Here is a 13328-nt window from a genome sequence, read left to right as displayed (position 1 = left end):
CTAGTAACATGACAAAACAAGGTGCTATAACACACCTAAGAGATCACACTAGCTCTCCAGCGGTGGACTCACGCCACGATGAAATCTTTGAAACACCAGATAAGAAATATGAAGATTATTAAGCTACTCAGGAAGATATTGGAGAAAGGTGAAAACCATCTTAAAGAAATTTAAAAAGCAGTTCAGGATTTGCATGAAAAATTTTTCAGAGAGATAGATATCATCAAGAGACAAACAACTGGAACTTCTGGAAATGAAAGACACACTGAGGGAATTACAAAATACAGTGGAAAGTTTTAACAATAAACGAGAACATGTAGAATAAAGAATTTCAGAGCTCAAAAACAAGGTTTTTGAATTAACCCAATCAGAAAAAAATAAAGAAAAATAATAAAAAGAAATGCACAAAGTCTCTAAGAAGTATGGGATTATGTAAAATGGCCAAACCTAAGAATTATTGGTGTTCCTGGGGAAGGAGAGAAAATAACAAGTCTGGAAAACCTATTTTAGGGAATAATTGAGGAAAACTTCCCTGGCCTGCCTGGAGATCTAGATATGCAAATCAAAGAAGCTCAAAGAACTCCTGGGAAATTCATTATATGTTCACTAAGGTATATAGTCATCAGGCTATCTAAAGTCAACATGAAGGAAATAATTCTAAGAGCAGTAAGAAAAAAGCAGCAGTTAAATTACAAACAAAAACCTATCACACTAACAGCAGACTTCTCAGCAGAAACCTTAGAAGCCAGAGGGGATTGGGGTCGTATCTTCAACCCCCTTAAACAGAACAACTGTCAGCCAAGAATTTTGTATCCTGCAAAACTAAGTTTCATAAATGGAGAAATAAAGTTATTTTCAGACAAACAAATGCTGAGGCAATTTGTCACTTCCAAATCAGCACTCCGAGAACTGCTATAAGGAGTTCTAAAAGCTCAATATACGTCAGAATAGAACTTCTTGAAAACTGAAAACTCACAGGCCTATGAAACAGTAACACAATGAAAAAAACATATCTAGATAACAATTAACATGATAAAAAAACAGCACTTCATATTTCAATATTAACATTGAATGTAATTGGCCTAAACGCTCCACTTGAAAGATATAGAATGGGAGAATGGATTAAAAGATCACAATCCAAATATCCACTGTCTTCAAGGGACTCATCTAACACAGAAGGATTCATACACACTCAAGGTAAAAGGGTGGGAAAAGGTATTCCATGCAAATGGGAATCAAAAGAGAGCAGGAGTAGCTATTCTCATATCAGGCAATGATGGGAAGGTGGGAGGTGTTGCCGATCCCTTATTATATCTTTCTCCCTTTGGAGTTTAGACACAACTGACCAGCATTAACATTAAAATAGTGATCTTAAGGCTGAGAAAACAGACTGTGGCAATAAGATGCCAAATTCCAACCTGAATCTGGTATAACATCACATGATAGATAGTGGGCCCCAGAGAAAATAAAAGTATTTTACCCTGAATTACATTTATTTGACATATTTTGAAATAGCCCTGCAAAGCTGTCTCTTGTTGGGGAAATTTACATTCTGTAGAGAATCTCTTTCCCTTACTAGGGCTCTTCAGGAGAGCCTGACACTTTTTAGCCCATTGCCCATTCAGAAAAAAAAGTGCAGCTTGCCAGTGCTCATATGATTTTATGTAACATGCTTTTTGAAGCTGATGCAAATCTTGCTGATTTTCAATGTGAAAATAAAATATAAAAACGGTTCTTGGAGTCATTTCTAAACAGAACTTGTCTCTAATCCTAATGCAACAGAAATGCATATGTTGCATTAGGATTAGAGACAGTAATATTCTCAGGGCAAACAGGAAATGGGTTAAGGTCCAATAAGAGATATTCACTTCTTTTCTCTCTGAAGGCTGTAAACCAGAGGCTTCATCTACATGACAGGGACCTTGGCTTCCACAATCCCACCCACTCTCTCCCACCTTACCTTACCTTAAATTAACTCAGGCTGACTTCAACTCTTTAGGCAGAGCTTAACTCCTTCATCCAAATGCCACCCAGGACATCTCTGAATCCACCTATGACCTGGAAGCTCACCTCCCCCTGCTTTGAGATGTCCTGCTTTTCTGGGCTGAACCAATGTATATCTTACATGCATTGATTTATGTCTTTCCTTGTAACTTCTGTCTCTCTAAAGTGCATACAATTAAGCTGTAACCCAACTACCTTGGGCACATGTCCTCAGGACCTCCTGAGGCTGTGTCATTGGCCATGGTTCTTAACTTTGACAAAAGAAACCTCTAAATTGACTGGCTAAAATTTGAATAATTTTAGCAGGTGTCAATGTCTAGGGAATATCCCTGATTGCCTGGTCCTTGGGTGATTAGGGTGAGTAGATAGGGTCCCATAGTGTGAAGGCCTGATAAAGGAGGTGATTGAGGTGTGGACTGTGAATTGGTTTGTTTAAAAAACACGCTGTGGGCAAGTATGGTTTGAAAAGCATACTGTCTGTAGGAATCGGCTAACTCTGCGAGTGGCAGACCCTCCAGGTTCAACGAGGCTTCAGATGTCAAATTATCAGAATACAAAAAATATAAGATGCTCTCTCTGCCTTTTAGAACTGCTGTAGCAAAATTTCTTAGCTGGGGTGGCTTAGAAACAATAGAAATTTATGTCACCTTTCTAGAGCTGGGAATTTTAAGATGAAGGCACTGGCAGATTTGGCTTCTGGTGAAGGCCCTCTTCCTGGTTCATCAATGGTGGCTTCTCACTGTGTCCTCACATGTGGAAGGGATTTGGGATCTCTCTGGGGCCTCTTTTATAATAAGGGCACCAGGCCAGGTGCGGTGGCTCAGGCCTGTAATCCTGGCACTTTGGGAGGCCGAGGACTGCAGATTGCCTGAGCTCAGAAGTTTGAGACCATACTGGACAACACGGTGAAACCCTGTCTCTACTAAATTACAAAAAAAATTAGCCAGGCGTGGTGGCGTGCGCCTGTTGTCCCAGCTACTTGGGAAGCTGAGGCAGGAGAATTGCTGGAACCTAGGAGACGGAGGTTGCAGTCAGCCGAAATTGAGCCACTGCACTCCAGCCTGGGCAACAGAACAAGACTCCGTCTCCAATAAATAAATAAATAAATAAATAAATAAGGCACCAGATCCATTTATAGAAGCGGAGAGTAGAATGGTGGTTGTCAGGCGTTGGATGTGGGTTAAATGGGATGATATTTGTCAAATAGTACAAACTTTCAGCTGTAAGATGAATATGTTCTGGGGATAAAATGTATGGCATGGTGACTATAGTTAATAATACTGTATTGTTTGCTTGAAATTTGTTAAGAAAATAAATTTTAAGTGTCCTCTTCTCTACAAATGGTAACTATGGGTGGTAAGGGATGTGATACTTAATTTGATTGTGGTAATCATTACACAGTACATGTGTATATCAAGCCATGTCCTGCACCTTGAATATACAATTTTTATTTGTCAACCATACCTCAATAAAACTGGAAAAAATGTCAAAAATTAGCTCTAAGTAAAAATGAGTTTCCCTAAAGACAGAGCTTGTTCTTACCCTTGAGGCTTCTCAGAATCTCTATTACAAATTCTAGACATCCCAGCTAAATTCTAGATGTTGCTTTTAGACAATGCAGTTTTCACTACTGAATGAGTAAGATTTCAGGGAGCGATATTCAGAAAGAATTTTGAAGAGAGTTTGCTCCGTATTGTGACGAATCCCTTCCCCATTTTGTTTCCATACAGATGGATTTGGTAAATACTTACATTATTTTTTAAAAAGCTTTGAATCTTGGAATTGGGTTTCTTTTGGAAGTGTCAATGTACAGAGACTAACCAAAGTTAGGAATATCTGTTCAGGTTCCTTTAGCAAAGCTGGAGGGTGTGCGTATAACATACACACTTTCTCTCAAAAGAATAACGTTTGCAGCTACCTTGGTTGTTACAGAGTTCATTTCCTGACAGGGTATATGGCTTGTCAACGGTAAGGTGAAGGCAGTGCAGGATTAGCAAATTTCTGTGCGAAGGAGCAGGGAGGTGGGATATGCCAGTTTAATATTGGCTAGTGTGAATAATAGAGCAGGGTCTGAGGCATAGAGATTGCCTGGCCCTGATGTAATAGCCTTATTTTGATATCTTGTAGCAGTGGAAAGTTCTGTCCATGCAGGACTTAAGCAGATTCCAGAGACTACTTTCTAGCATAGAAACATAGACTCTCCCTGGCTTTGGGGACCAGCTTTCTAATTAGTCCATAAAGTGTCGTTACACCTCATTCTTCAGATTGTCAGCAGGCTGGATTGTTTTCAGGTTTCTCTTTATCTGTATGTGTAGAGAACTTGCACCCAACTAGGAGGAGTGGGATGAAAAGCAAGTCTAAGGCTGTCCAGGATGTTATGAGGCCAAAGTTTCAGAAGATTTGGTGCTTTTCAGGTAGGGACCCTCTGCCTGTCTCAGAGTCTGACAGTTTTCCTGGCCGTGTCTGGATGCATTATTTACTCTGCACACTTAGTAACCATAGCTACAATTCCACGCCATCTCTGATCCCATTCAATTTTAACCAAACTTCTCTACAGTCTGCATAGGGAGTCTGGGCCTCTGAGAGGAATCATTCTACTGGGTTTTTAGTATCTTCCTCTCCCAAGACACCAACACTGAATTTACTCAAAGGTTGGACATTTGCTGGAAGTACAGAACTCCTTACAACCCCTCATGCTTTTTCACCCTCTGTTCTCTTTTCATCCCTTCCCAGCAGACGTATGTGGTTGGGCAGGCAGTACTGTCATCTCAGCCCCGAAACTAAGACGCTGTAGCCTTATCCTTCTACCAGATCAGCAACTGGCTATTGTGGCAAGAGCCCCACACTCTCACTCCCACATCATTAGAGAGCCTGAGCTGTATCCAGCACTGAAGATCATGAAAGTTGCTCCACAACCAGAATCTACTCCCCTTTGCCACCCACTCTTTATCCTGAGCAGCAGATGCAGAACTCACACATTCATGCATCCATTAGGGTGAATGTTGTTGAAAAATCAGGCAAGAATTCACCAGTGTAGCCAGTAGGGCCAGCAGCACCACGACAGAAGTTGCTACGTTTTCCTGTTACACCTTCATAAAGTTGATTGGTAAAGAAAACCATGAGTCCAAATGGATTTAGGCAGTTTATTAGTTACACATATAGCAAAGCAAGATCAACATGGTGTTAGCTCTTAAGGCACAGGATGACACCCATCCAGAGAGGTCAGATGATGGGCAGCAGAGGTTGGTTGCTAAGGAACCAACACTAAACCACAGGACCGCAGTCTTATAGCCTGTAGCTGAACCCTGGGGGCTCAGGTGGAAAGTTCCATTGCTCAACTGAAACTAGGGAGGTAGATGAGAAATTACCCTGTGCCAGCCCATCACACGATGGCCTTTCTTCTTCTGTTTCAAAGGAACTTCAGGGTCAGACTCAGTCTAGACTTGGGCCAGCCTATAGTTCAGCCCTGCCTATGTGGTTTATGTGAGAGATGTACAAGGTTGTCAGAAGGCCATGGCAAATCTGCTTCTTAAAGTCGGGAATTTCACAGAAATGGGAAATGGGAGGCTGAAGAGAAGGTAGGACACGACTTAGGTGTCAAAAGTTGTTTCTCTTGAAGCCTCTCTAAATAATAAGAATATCCTCTATGATTAGAGGGAGAAACAGGTGCTGATGAGCACACTGGACATCACTTTGAAGTGAGAAAATATCTTCTACATTGTTTTTCTGAAAAACCTAGCTCTTTTAAAGAAGGTTACAGCTCAGCTCTTTAAATTTAAGACCATAAGAGTCTGTTGGCTTATAAAATGCTAAAACCAGTAGTCATGGACACAGCATGGTGTCACAGTTTGGTCTAAATTCCCTGGTTTTGTGAAAGATGGCAGTATCAAGAGCCTTCAGGATAGTGTCCATTCGCTGGTTTCTCATGTCAGGGTGCAGGATTTCCTGTGACACAGCACTCCAGCTGAAACATACAGTAGGCAACTAACATTTCACTCTCATAGCATTCAAGTCTGCAGATGCCATTTTTATAGCATTTCTTGTGCATTTCTGATGGTAATGAATTTATACCTGGAAGGAAAATTAATAGAAAGATAATTCACTACAGGCCTTTTTGGACCATAAAATTACTAGTCCCTCAATTTTTATCCAAGTGGATTCCAAGGAGATTTGGTTATGATAATTGATCCTGTAACTGAAAAAATTAATTAGTGTTAGGGGCTGAATTGTGTCACCCTAAAATTCATATGCTGAAACCCTAATCCCCAATGTGACTGTCTTTGGACATAGGGCCTTCAGGAAGTAATGTAAGTTGAATGAGGTCATGATGGTGGAACCCTAATCCAATAAGATTGATAGGCTAATCCAATAGGATTGATGGTCTTGTTAGTGAAGGTCACAGCAAAAAGATGGCTATCTACAAGCTTGGAAGCAAGCCCTCATCAGAAATGGAATCAGCTAGCACCTGGATCTTGGTTTTCCCATCTTCTGGAACTATGAGAAAATAAATTTTGTCTAAGCCACAGTCTGTGGAATTTTGTTATGGCAGCCCAAGCTGACTAAAACAACTAATAACTTGGAAGTTTCCCTTAATTGGTCAATGAATAAAACCCAAACAATCAAGCTAACTATTCACATAGTCATTCACTCATTATTTTTTAAATAATTACTTACTCATTATTATTCATAAACCAATTTTTATAAATCCTGTGAATCAAGGACAGTGGGGTACAGATTTGAGTATGATATAGACCTTAACCTCAGTGAATTTTCATTCTAGACAAAAAGAGAAGAAATACTAAATATCTCTGAGAGACAAAAAAACATGACAAGTGCAATGATGTATTTGCAACGTGGAATGGTCTTGTGAGTTTGGAGGAGGATGAAATCAATTCTGAAGATTTAAGAAGTCTTATTGAAGCTCAAGGGATCTGTAGAAATTTTGAGCAAACACACACCCTATCTCAGTCATAATGACCTGAAGGATAATTGTCCTACAGGAACAAGAAGGGATCAGTGTTACTTAGTTGGCAAGACAGAAGCCCTAGAGGACAATCTGTAACACTTTTGGGAAGATGAAATATAACAGTCTATAAAATGAGACAAGAAATTTCTATGGAAATGACAAGTTAGGAGAATGCAAAAGGAATTGAAAGAATATTGTACACTAGATGGGGTTCCTTGTCTGGAGGCTACAAATCCATTGCCATAAACCATGGTGGAATTGGTTCCATCAACAGCTTTAAGAGGCCTTGATCCCATGAATTCTTAAATTTAGCCTGGTGAGTCACATGACCTGAACATCTAATTCATTTGCCTGGAGAATACTTCAGGTGAATACTTCAGTCTGTCTAGGCAGATGAACCAATCTGACTGCACTGATTCAGTAACACTGAATGAAAAGAATTTTCAAGGTGAGATTTCTGAAGTCAGAAAGGATATGGTGAAGCTAGAGCACAGGGCCACTCGGCCACTCACACTCTCTGTCATATCTCCCTGGCTGCTCTCACCTGATCAGGCATCTCTTCTATCACAGACAGCTCAGTGATTCTCTTGAAACTAGAAGTTCTAAATCTGTTTCCTCATGTAACTAATGGATGCGCAAATAGTAAATTAACTGTAGGAAATTTCAGTATTTAGAAAATGAACAAATTGTGTTCACTGTTCTCTGGTTTTGACTATTAGATACATTCTTGAATTAGAGACAAAATACAGCAGGAAAATAGGATGGGCATTACTGATGAAAATACAATGATAGCTCTCATGAGCCAGGTACTTTTCATATTATGTATAGACATATTCCATATATGATCTGATTTAATCCTTGTAAGACTCTTCGTTTCCATTTTTTAAAGGAAGAAACTAAGGCTCATTGGTGCTGATCAGTTCAACCAAAAAAGAAAAAATTAAAATAAAAAAGAAACTGAGGCTCAGAGAAGCTTAGACCTTTGTCCAAAGTTATATAGTTAACAAGTTGGAGAGCCAGATTCAAGCCCAGGTCTTGCTGACATCAAAACTGGTTGATGCTTTTTTCTACTTCAAAAATTAAAGGGACCAAGGGAGGAGTATGTTTATTGGGTTGTTTAGTGGAATTGTTCTTCTGTATGAAGCACCCCTACCCCCCCAAAATATGCCAGTTTTACCTGCCAGCACTGGATCCCAAAGGAAAAGAAAGACAAGCATAATGAGGAGAGTCTTCATGGCCGGGAGCTTCTGTTGTGGAGGCTAGCGGCAGGGTCTGACATTGGCTGTCAGGGAATAAAGAGGAGATTGAGCACATAGTCCTGTACAGAACTCTCAGGCCTGGCGTATGCCTCGCTTCAGGTAGATATGCTACACTGAACACCCCTGAGGCAGCTGTGTTGGCAATGCTCATCTGAGGACAAAAATGGACAGCCCTTTCTAGTTTGACAGCTTCTCCTATTGACAAAGACACTGTTCTGCCACCCAGGTTTTCCAAAAATACTCATGGAGGCCTGAGAACTATGTGCTGTTACTCTTTCAAATGAATGAAATTAAAATTTGATAAGCTTTTGTTATAATAAAAATGTAAATGCTAATTTTAGAAAATTGGTAAAATATTAAACATGACAAAGATAGACAAGTTACACTTGAACTTCACTTCTCAGAGACAAACTGTGTTTCTTAAGAAAGTTTCATCTATGCCTAGTTTGTTGTTTAACATTTTGTTTTACATAGCTATAAACAATATTCTCATAATTAGGTATCCTGCTTTTGTAACTTGATATATACTATATATCAGTGTCACTATGAACTTCATAAATAGTATTTTTAAGTGTTGCACAATATTTCATCAAGGTCATTTAAAATAATTGTCACTATTTAAAAAAATTTTTATTGAAGTATAAATGACATACAATAAACTTCAAATACTAAAGTGTAAAATTGGATAAGTTTTGCCATATCTATACTTTTGTGAAACCATCATCACATTCAAAATAATGAACATATCCATTTCCCCTAACATTTTTTCATGCCTTTTGTAATATTCCCGTCCCGATTATCTTTCACCTCTCAGTTAACTTTTCTGCTGACACTATAGATTACTTTGTATTTTCTTGGAATTTCATGTGAATAGAATAATATATTCTAATATATTCTATACTCTTCCTCATTGGGTTTCTTTTACTCAGCATAATTATTTGAGATTCATCCTTGCTATAATATGAATTAGTTGTTCATTCCTTTTCATTGCTGAGCACCACTGCATGGATATACATCTATGTGTTTATCCAGTCACCTATTGATGGATGTTTGATTATTTCCAGTTTTTTGACTATTGTAAATAAAGCTGTTATGGACATTCATGTACAAGTCATGGTATGGATATATGTTTTTATTTTTCTTTTGCAAATATTCGGGAGTAGAAAGGCTGGGTCACAGCTGTATGTTGCCATCAAGAGATCCATCTCACATGCAATTACTTTCATAGCCTCAAAGTAAAGGGATGGAGAAAGATATAGCAAGCAAATGGAAAAGAAAAAGAACAGTGGTTGCTATTCTTATTTTAGACAAAACAGACTTTAAAGCAACAATGATCAAAAAGGACAAAGAAGGGCATTACAAAATGATAAAGGGTTCAATTCAAAAAGAAGACTTAATAATCCTAACTATATATGCAACCAACATTGGAGCACTGGGATTTATAAAACAAGTTATTAGAGAGACCTATGAAGAGACTTAGATAACCACACAATAATAGTGAGAGACACTGACACCCTACTGACAGTGTTAAGCAGATCATTGAGGCAGAAAACAAATAAAGATATTGAGGACCTAAACTCAACACTTGACCAAATGGACTTGACAGACATCTATGGAGCACTCCACCGCACACCAACAGCATATACATTCTTGTCATCTGTACATGGCATGTACTCTAAGATCAACCACATGCTTGGCCATAAAGCAATTCTTAACAAATTAAAAACAAAAAGAACTCATACCAGGAACATTCTCAGACCACAGTGCAATAAAAATAGAAATCAATACCAAGAAGATCTCTCAAAACTATACAAGTACATGGAAATTAAACAATATTCTCCTTAATGACTTTTGGGTAAAGGATAAAATTAAGGCAGAAATCAAGAAATTGTTTGAAACTGGGCCAGGTGCAGTGGCTCACACCTGTAATGCTAGCACTTTGGGAGGTTAAGGAAGGTGGGTCGCTTGAGTCCAGGAGTTTAAGGCCAGCTTGGGCAACATGGTGGGACCCTGTCTCTACAAGATTAAAAAAAAATTAGCCAGGTGTGATGGTGCACGACTGTAGTCCCAACTACTTGGGAGGTCGAGGTGGAAGAATTGCTTGAGCCAGGGGGGTTGGGACTACAGTAAGCTGTGGTTGTGCTACTGCACTCAAGCCTGGGTAATAGAGTGAGACCCTTTCTAAAAAGAAAATTAAAAAAAAAAATAAACTCAATCAGAAATGAGAAAGAGGATATTACCACTGACCCCACACAAATGCAAGAATAACCCAGAGACTATTACGAGCATCCGTATGCACACATACTACAAAGCCTAGAGGAAATTAATAAATTCCTGGAAACGTACAATCTCTCAAGATTGAACTAGAAAGAAAGTAAATGCCTGAACAAACCAATAATGAGATCTCAAAATGGAATCAGTAGTAAAAAATCTACCAAACAGAAAAAGCCCGAGGCAGGAAACTGTCATTTCTATGTTAAGTTCCTACCTTGGTTTCAAGTGAACCCCAGTTGGAAGTTCATACTAAAATCGACACAAGAGGTGCCGGGTCATAACATGTCCAATTTTTTAGCAACCAGCCAGTGAGGGCATGGGTTTATGAAAAGCAGGTATGGGAGTATAAAGATCATAAACAGTATAAGGAATTACTGGCTGAGGCTCCCAAACAAGCCAGCAATCACTCTGAGAAGCAAAAGACCTGGAAACCTCAGCCTTAGAGAGGACATGCTCGATGGGATATTGGCATTGCCCATGCAAAGAAAGCATTGAGTATGACTCAAGAATAAATAACAAAACAATATACTTTTATCTATGTTGGCAAACAGCTGCAAGAGGCTTTAACCCAAGCAAAATAATGTTGCTTACAAAGCCAAAGTTAAAATCCCGAAGACGATTATAGTGCCATATTTTTCCCCAGAAAGGACTATTACTATTATTCTTCCACTATTGATAAGGACCTGGTTCATTGACTAGTTCCCCAGCTACCAGCAATTCCTGATTTTACTTAAATATTAGAACAGGACGGCCTCTGAGTTTTGCTCTAAGAGGTAAAGAATAATTTCAATAACTGTCAGAGATCGTCTCTTGTTTTCTAGACCTCCCCTGGCTCAGTGTCTGGGTCACTGTAGGTGCCGCGAGTTGGGAGCTGACCTAGTTCATAGACTTTGGAGATAAAGAGGGGAGATCTACGCATCATTTGAAAATAAGTTTGTGGTTTACCAGCACACCAGCTTTTTATTTTCCCCTAGGGCCACATGGTGCTCTGGGATTAGAAAATGGAGAAGTACAGTATGCTCCATGCTGGGACTAGACGGCTCTTTCTTCTACCTCCTGGGTTTGGTATTTCCTTAGGGTCATCATGCTACTCTTCTCATCTTCTTGATCTGTGGTTGTTCTGCAACTGCCATATTCTCAGCAGCAATTGAAATGTCCCTGTCTGACCCTCAGCCTTACAGATTCAATATGCAGCGTTTCCAAATGACAATTCTAATAAAGAGAAATGTATTCCAGCCAACAGTGGGAGATGGAAAAGGAAGCAGTTTCTGTATCCTCTGTGAAGAGATGGTCCTCTTTCCCATTACACATTTTCAGGGCACCAATTCCTTTTGTTTTACAGCACTTGTCACAATTGTAACTATATAAATTATTTGTGTCTCTATGATTAGACTGTGAGTTCTGAGTACAGATTCCATGACTGTCTTATTTATCATTGTACACCAGTATTGGGCTCACAGTCTAGCAGGCCGTCAGTGCCAAAGGTATATTTGTTGAATAAGTAAATGAACTCTAGATGTTAGGTTTATACTTTAACTTTACAATATATAGTAGTTCTCCCTTATTCATGGGGCTATGTTCCAAGACCCCCAGTAGATGCTTGAAACAGTGGGTAGTACTGAACTCTATGTATACTGTGCTTTTTTTCCATACAGGCAGACCTATGATAAAGTTAAATTTATAAATTTGGCACAGTAAGATTTTAATAACAATAACTAATAATAGAACAATTATAACAATATGCTATAATAACAATACTATAAAAGTTATGTGAATGTGATCTCTGTCTCCCTCAAAATATCTTATTGTGCTCTGCCCACTCTTCTTCTCATGCTAATATAAAATGATAAAATGCCTGTGTGATGAGATGAAGTGAGGAAAATGACATAGGTGTTGTGACATAGCATTAGGCTACTACTAATCTTCTGACCATATGTTGGAAGGAGGATCATCTGCTTTAGGTGATCCTGGGTCACTGAGCCATAATGATGTCAATGGCTGGATCTCAGAAGCAGCTGATTTCGATAACTAGTGGGCAAGTAGTGTTTACACTGTAGACACACTGGACAAAGGGATGATTCGCATTCTGGGTGTGTGGGGCTGCGTGGTGCAAGGTTTTGTGTTACTCAGAACAGCATGCAATTTAAAACTTATGAATTATTTCTGGAATTTTGTATTTATTTATTTATTTATTTATTTTGAGATGGAGTCTTGCTCTGTCGCCCAGGCTGGAGTGCAGTGGTGCGATCTTGGCTCACTGCAACCTCTGCCTCCCGGGTTCAAACGACTCTCCTGCCTCAGCCTCCCGAGTAGCTGGGATTACAGGTGCCCGCCACCATGCCCAGCTGATTTTTATATTTTTAGTAGAGACAGGGTTTCACCGTGTTGGCCAGGCTGGTCTCGAACCCCTGACCTCAGGTGATCCACCCATCTCGGTCTCCCAAAGTGCTGGGATTACAGGCGTGAGCCACCGCACCCAGCGTATTTAATATTTTGGACTGTGGTTGACTGTAAGTAACTAGAACTATGGCTTGGTGGGGAACTACTGCAAATATATTCCTAACAACTGGTATTTGGAGCACTTTTAGGCGTCAAGGACTGTAGTAAGTATTTTTTTTTTTTTAAATATTGCCTCACTTAATAGACATTTTCGCCATTCACATTTTCAAGATGTTGAAGCAGAGATTTGAGTAATTCTAAAATCACACATCTGGGACTGAGAAGTCTTACAGAGATTCTAGAACCCAAATTTATTAACTACTAGTCTATATTGTCTCCTGGGATAAAGAGGTTCTGAAATATAGCAAAAATTCTAGTTTGAATAT

General features: G+C 39.3%; 1 protein-coding gene across 1 annotated transcript; it reads right to left on the bottom strand.

Annotated features, from left to right (window-relative positions):
* Positions 1-5880: 5880 nt before the first annotated feature.
* Positions 5881-8263, bottom strand: DEFB134 (defensin beta 134). The gene is made up of 2 exons (XM_017883678.1): positions 8148-8263; positions 5881-6075 (listed from the first exon to the last, which is right to left on the bottom strand). Exons 1-2 carry the CDS (start codon positions 8203-8205, stop codon positions 5933-5935), a joined length of 201 nt encoding a protein of 66 aa, XP_017739167.1. The 5' UTR covers positions 8206-8263; the 3' UTR covers positions 5881-5932.
* Between the last annotated feature and the right edge of the window lie 5065 nt (positions 8264-13328).

The sequence above is a fragment of the Rhinopithecus bieti genome, unplaced genomic scaffold (assembly GCF_001698545.2).
Source record: "Rhinopithecus bieti isolate Rb0 unplaced genomic scaffold, ASM169854v2 scaffold_13857, whole genome shotgun sequence".
NCBI lineage: Eukaryota > Metazoa > Chordata > Mammalia > Primates > Cercopithecidae > Rhinopithecus > Rhinopithecus bieti.
The sequence above is the reverse complement of the archived record's forward strand: the minus strand, read 5'-3'. Positions and strand labels throughout refer to the sequence as shown.

Bases quoted from the DNA above. Each gene is read 5' to 3' on its own strand.
- DEFB134 (XM_017883678.1), bottom strand. From the start codon at position 8,205: ATGAAGACTCTCCTCATTATGCTTGTCTTTCTTTTCCTTTGGGATCCA. The intron at 6,076-8,147 runs GTAAAACTGGCA...TTTTCCTTCCAG, and splicing joins TTGGGATCCAGTGCTGGCAG to GTATAAATTCATTACCATCA.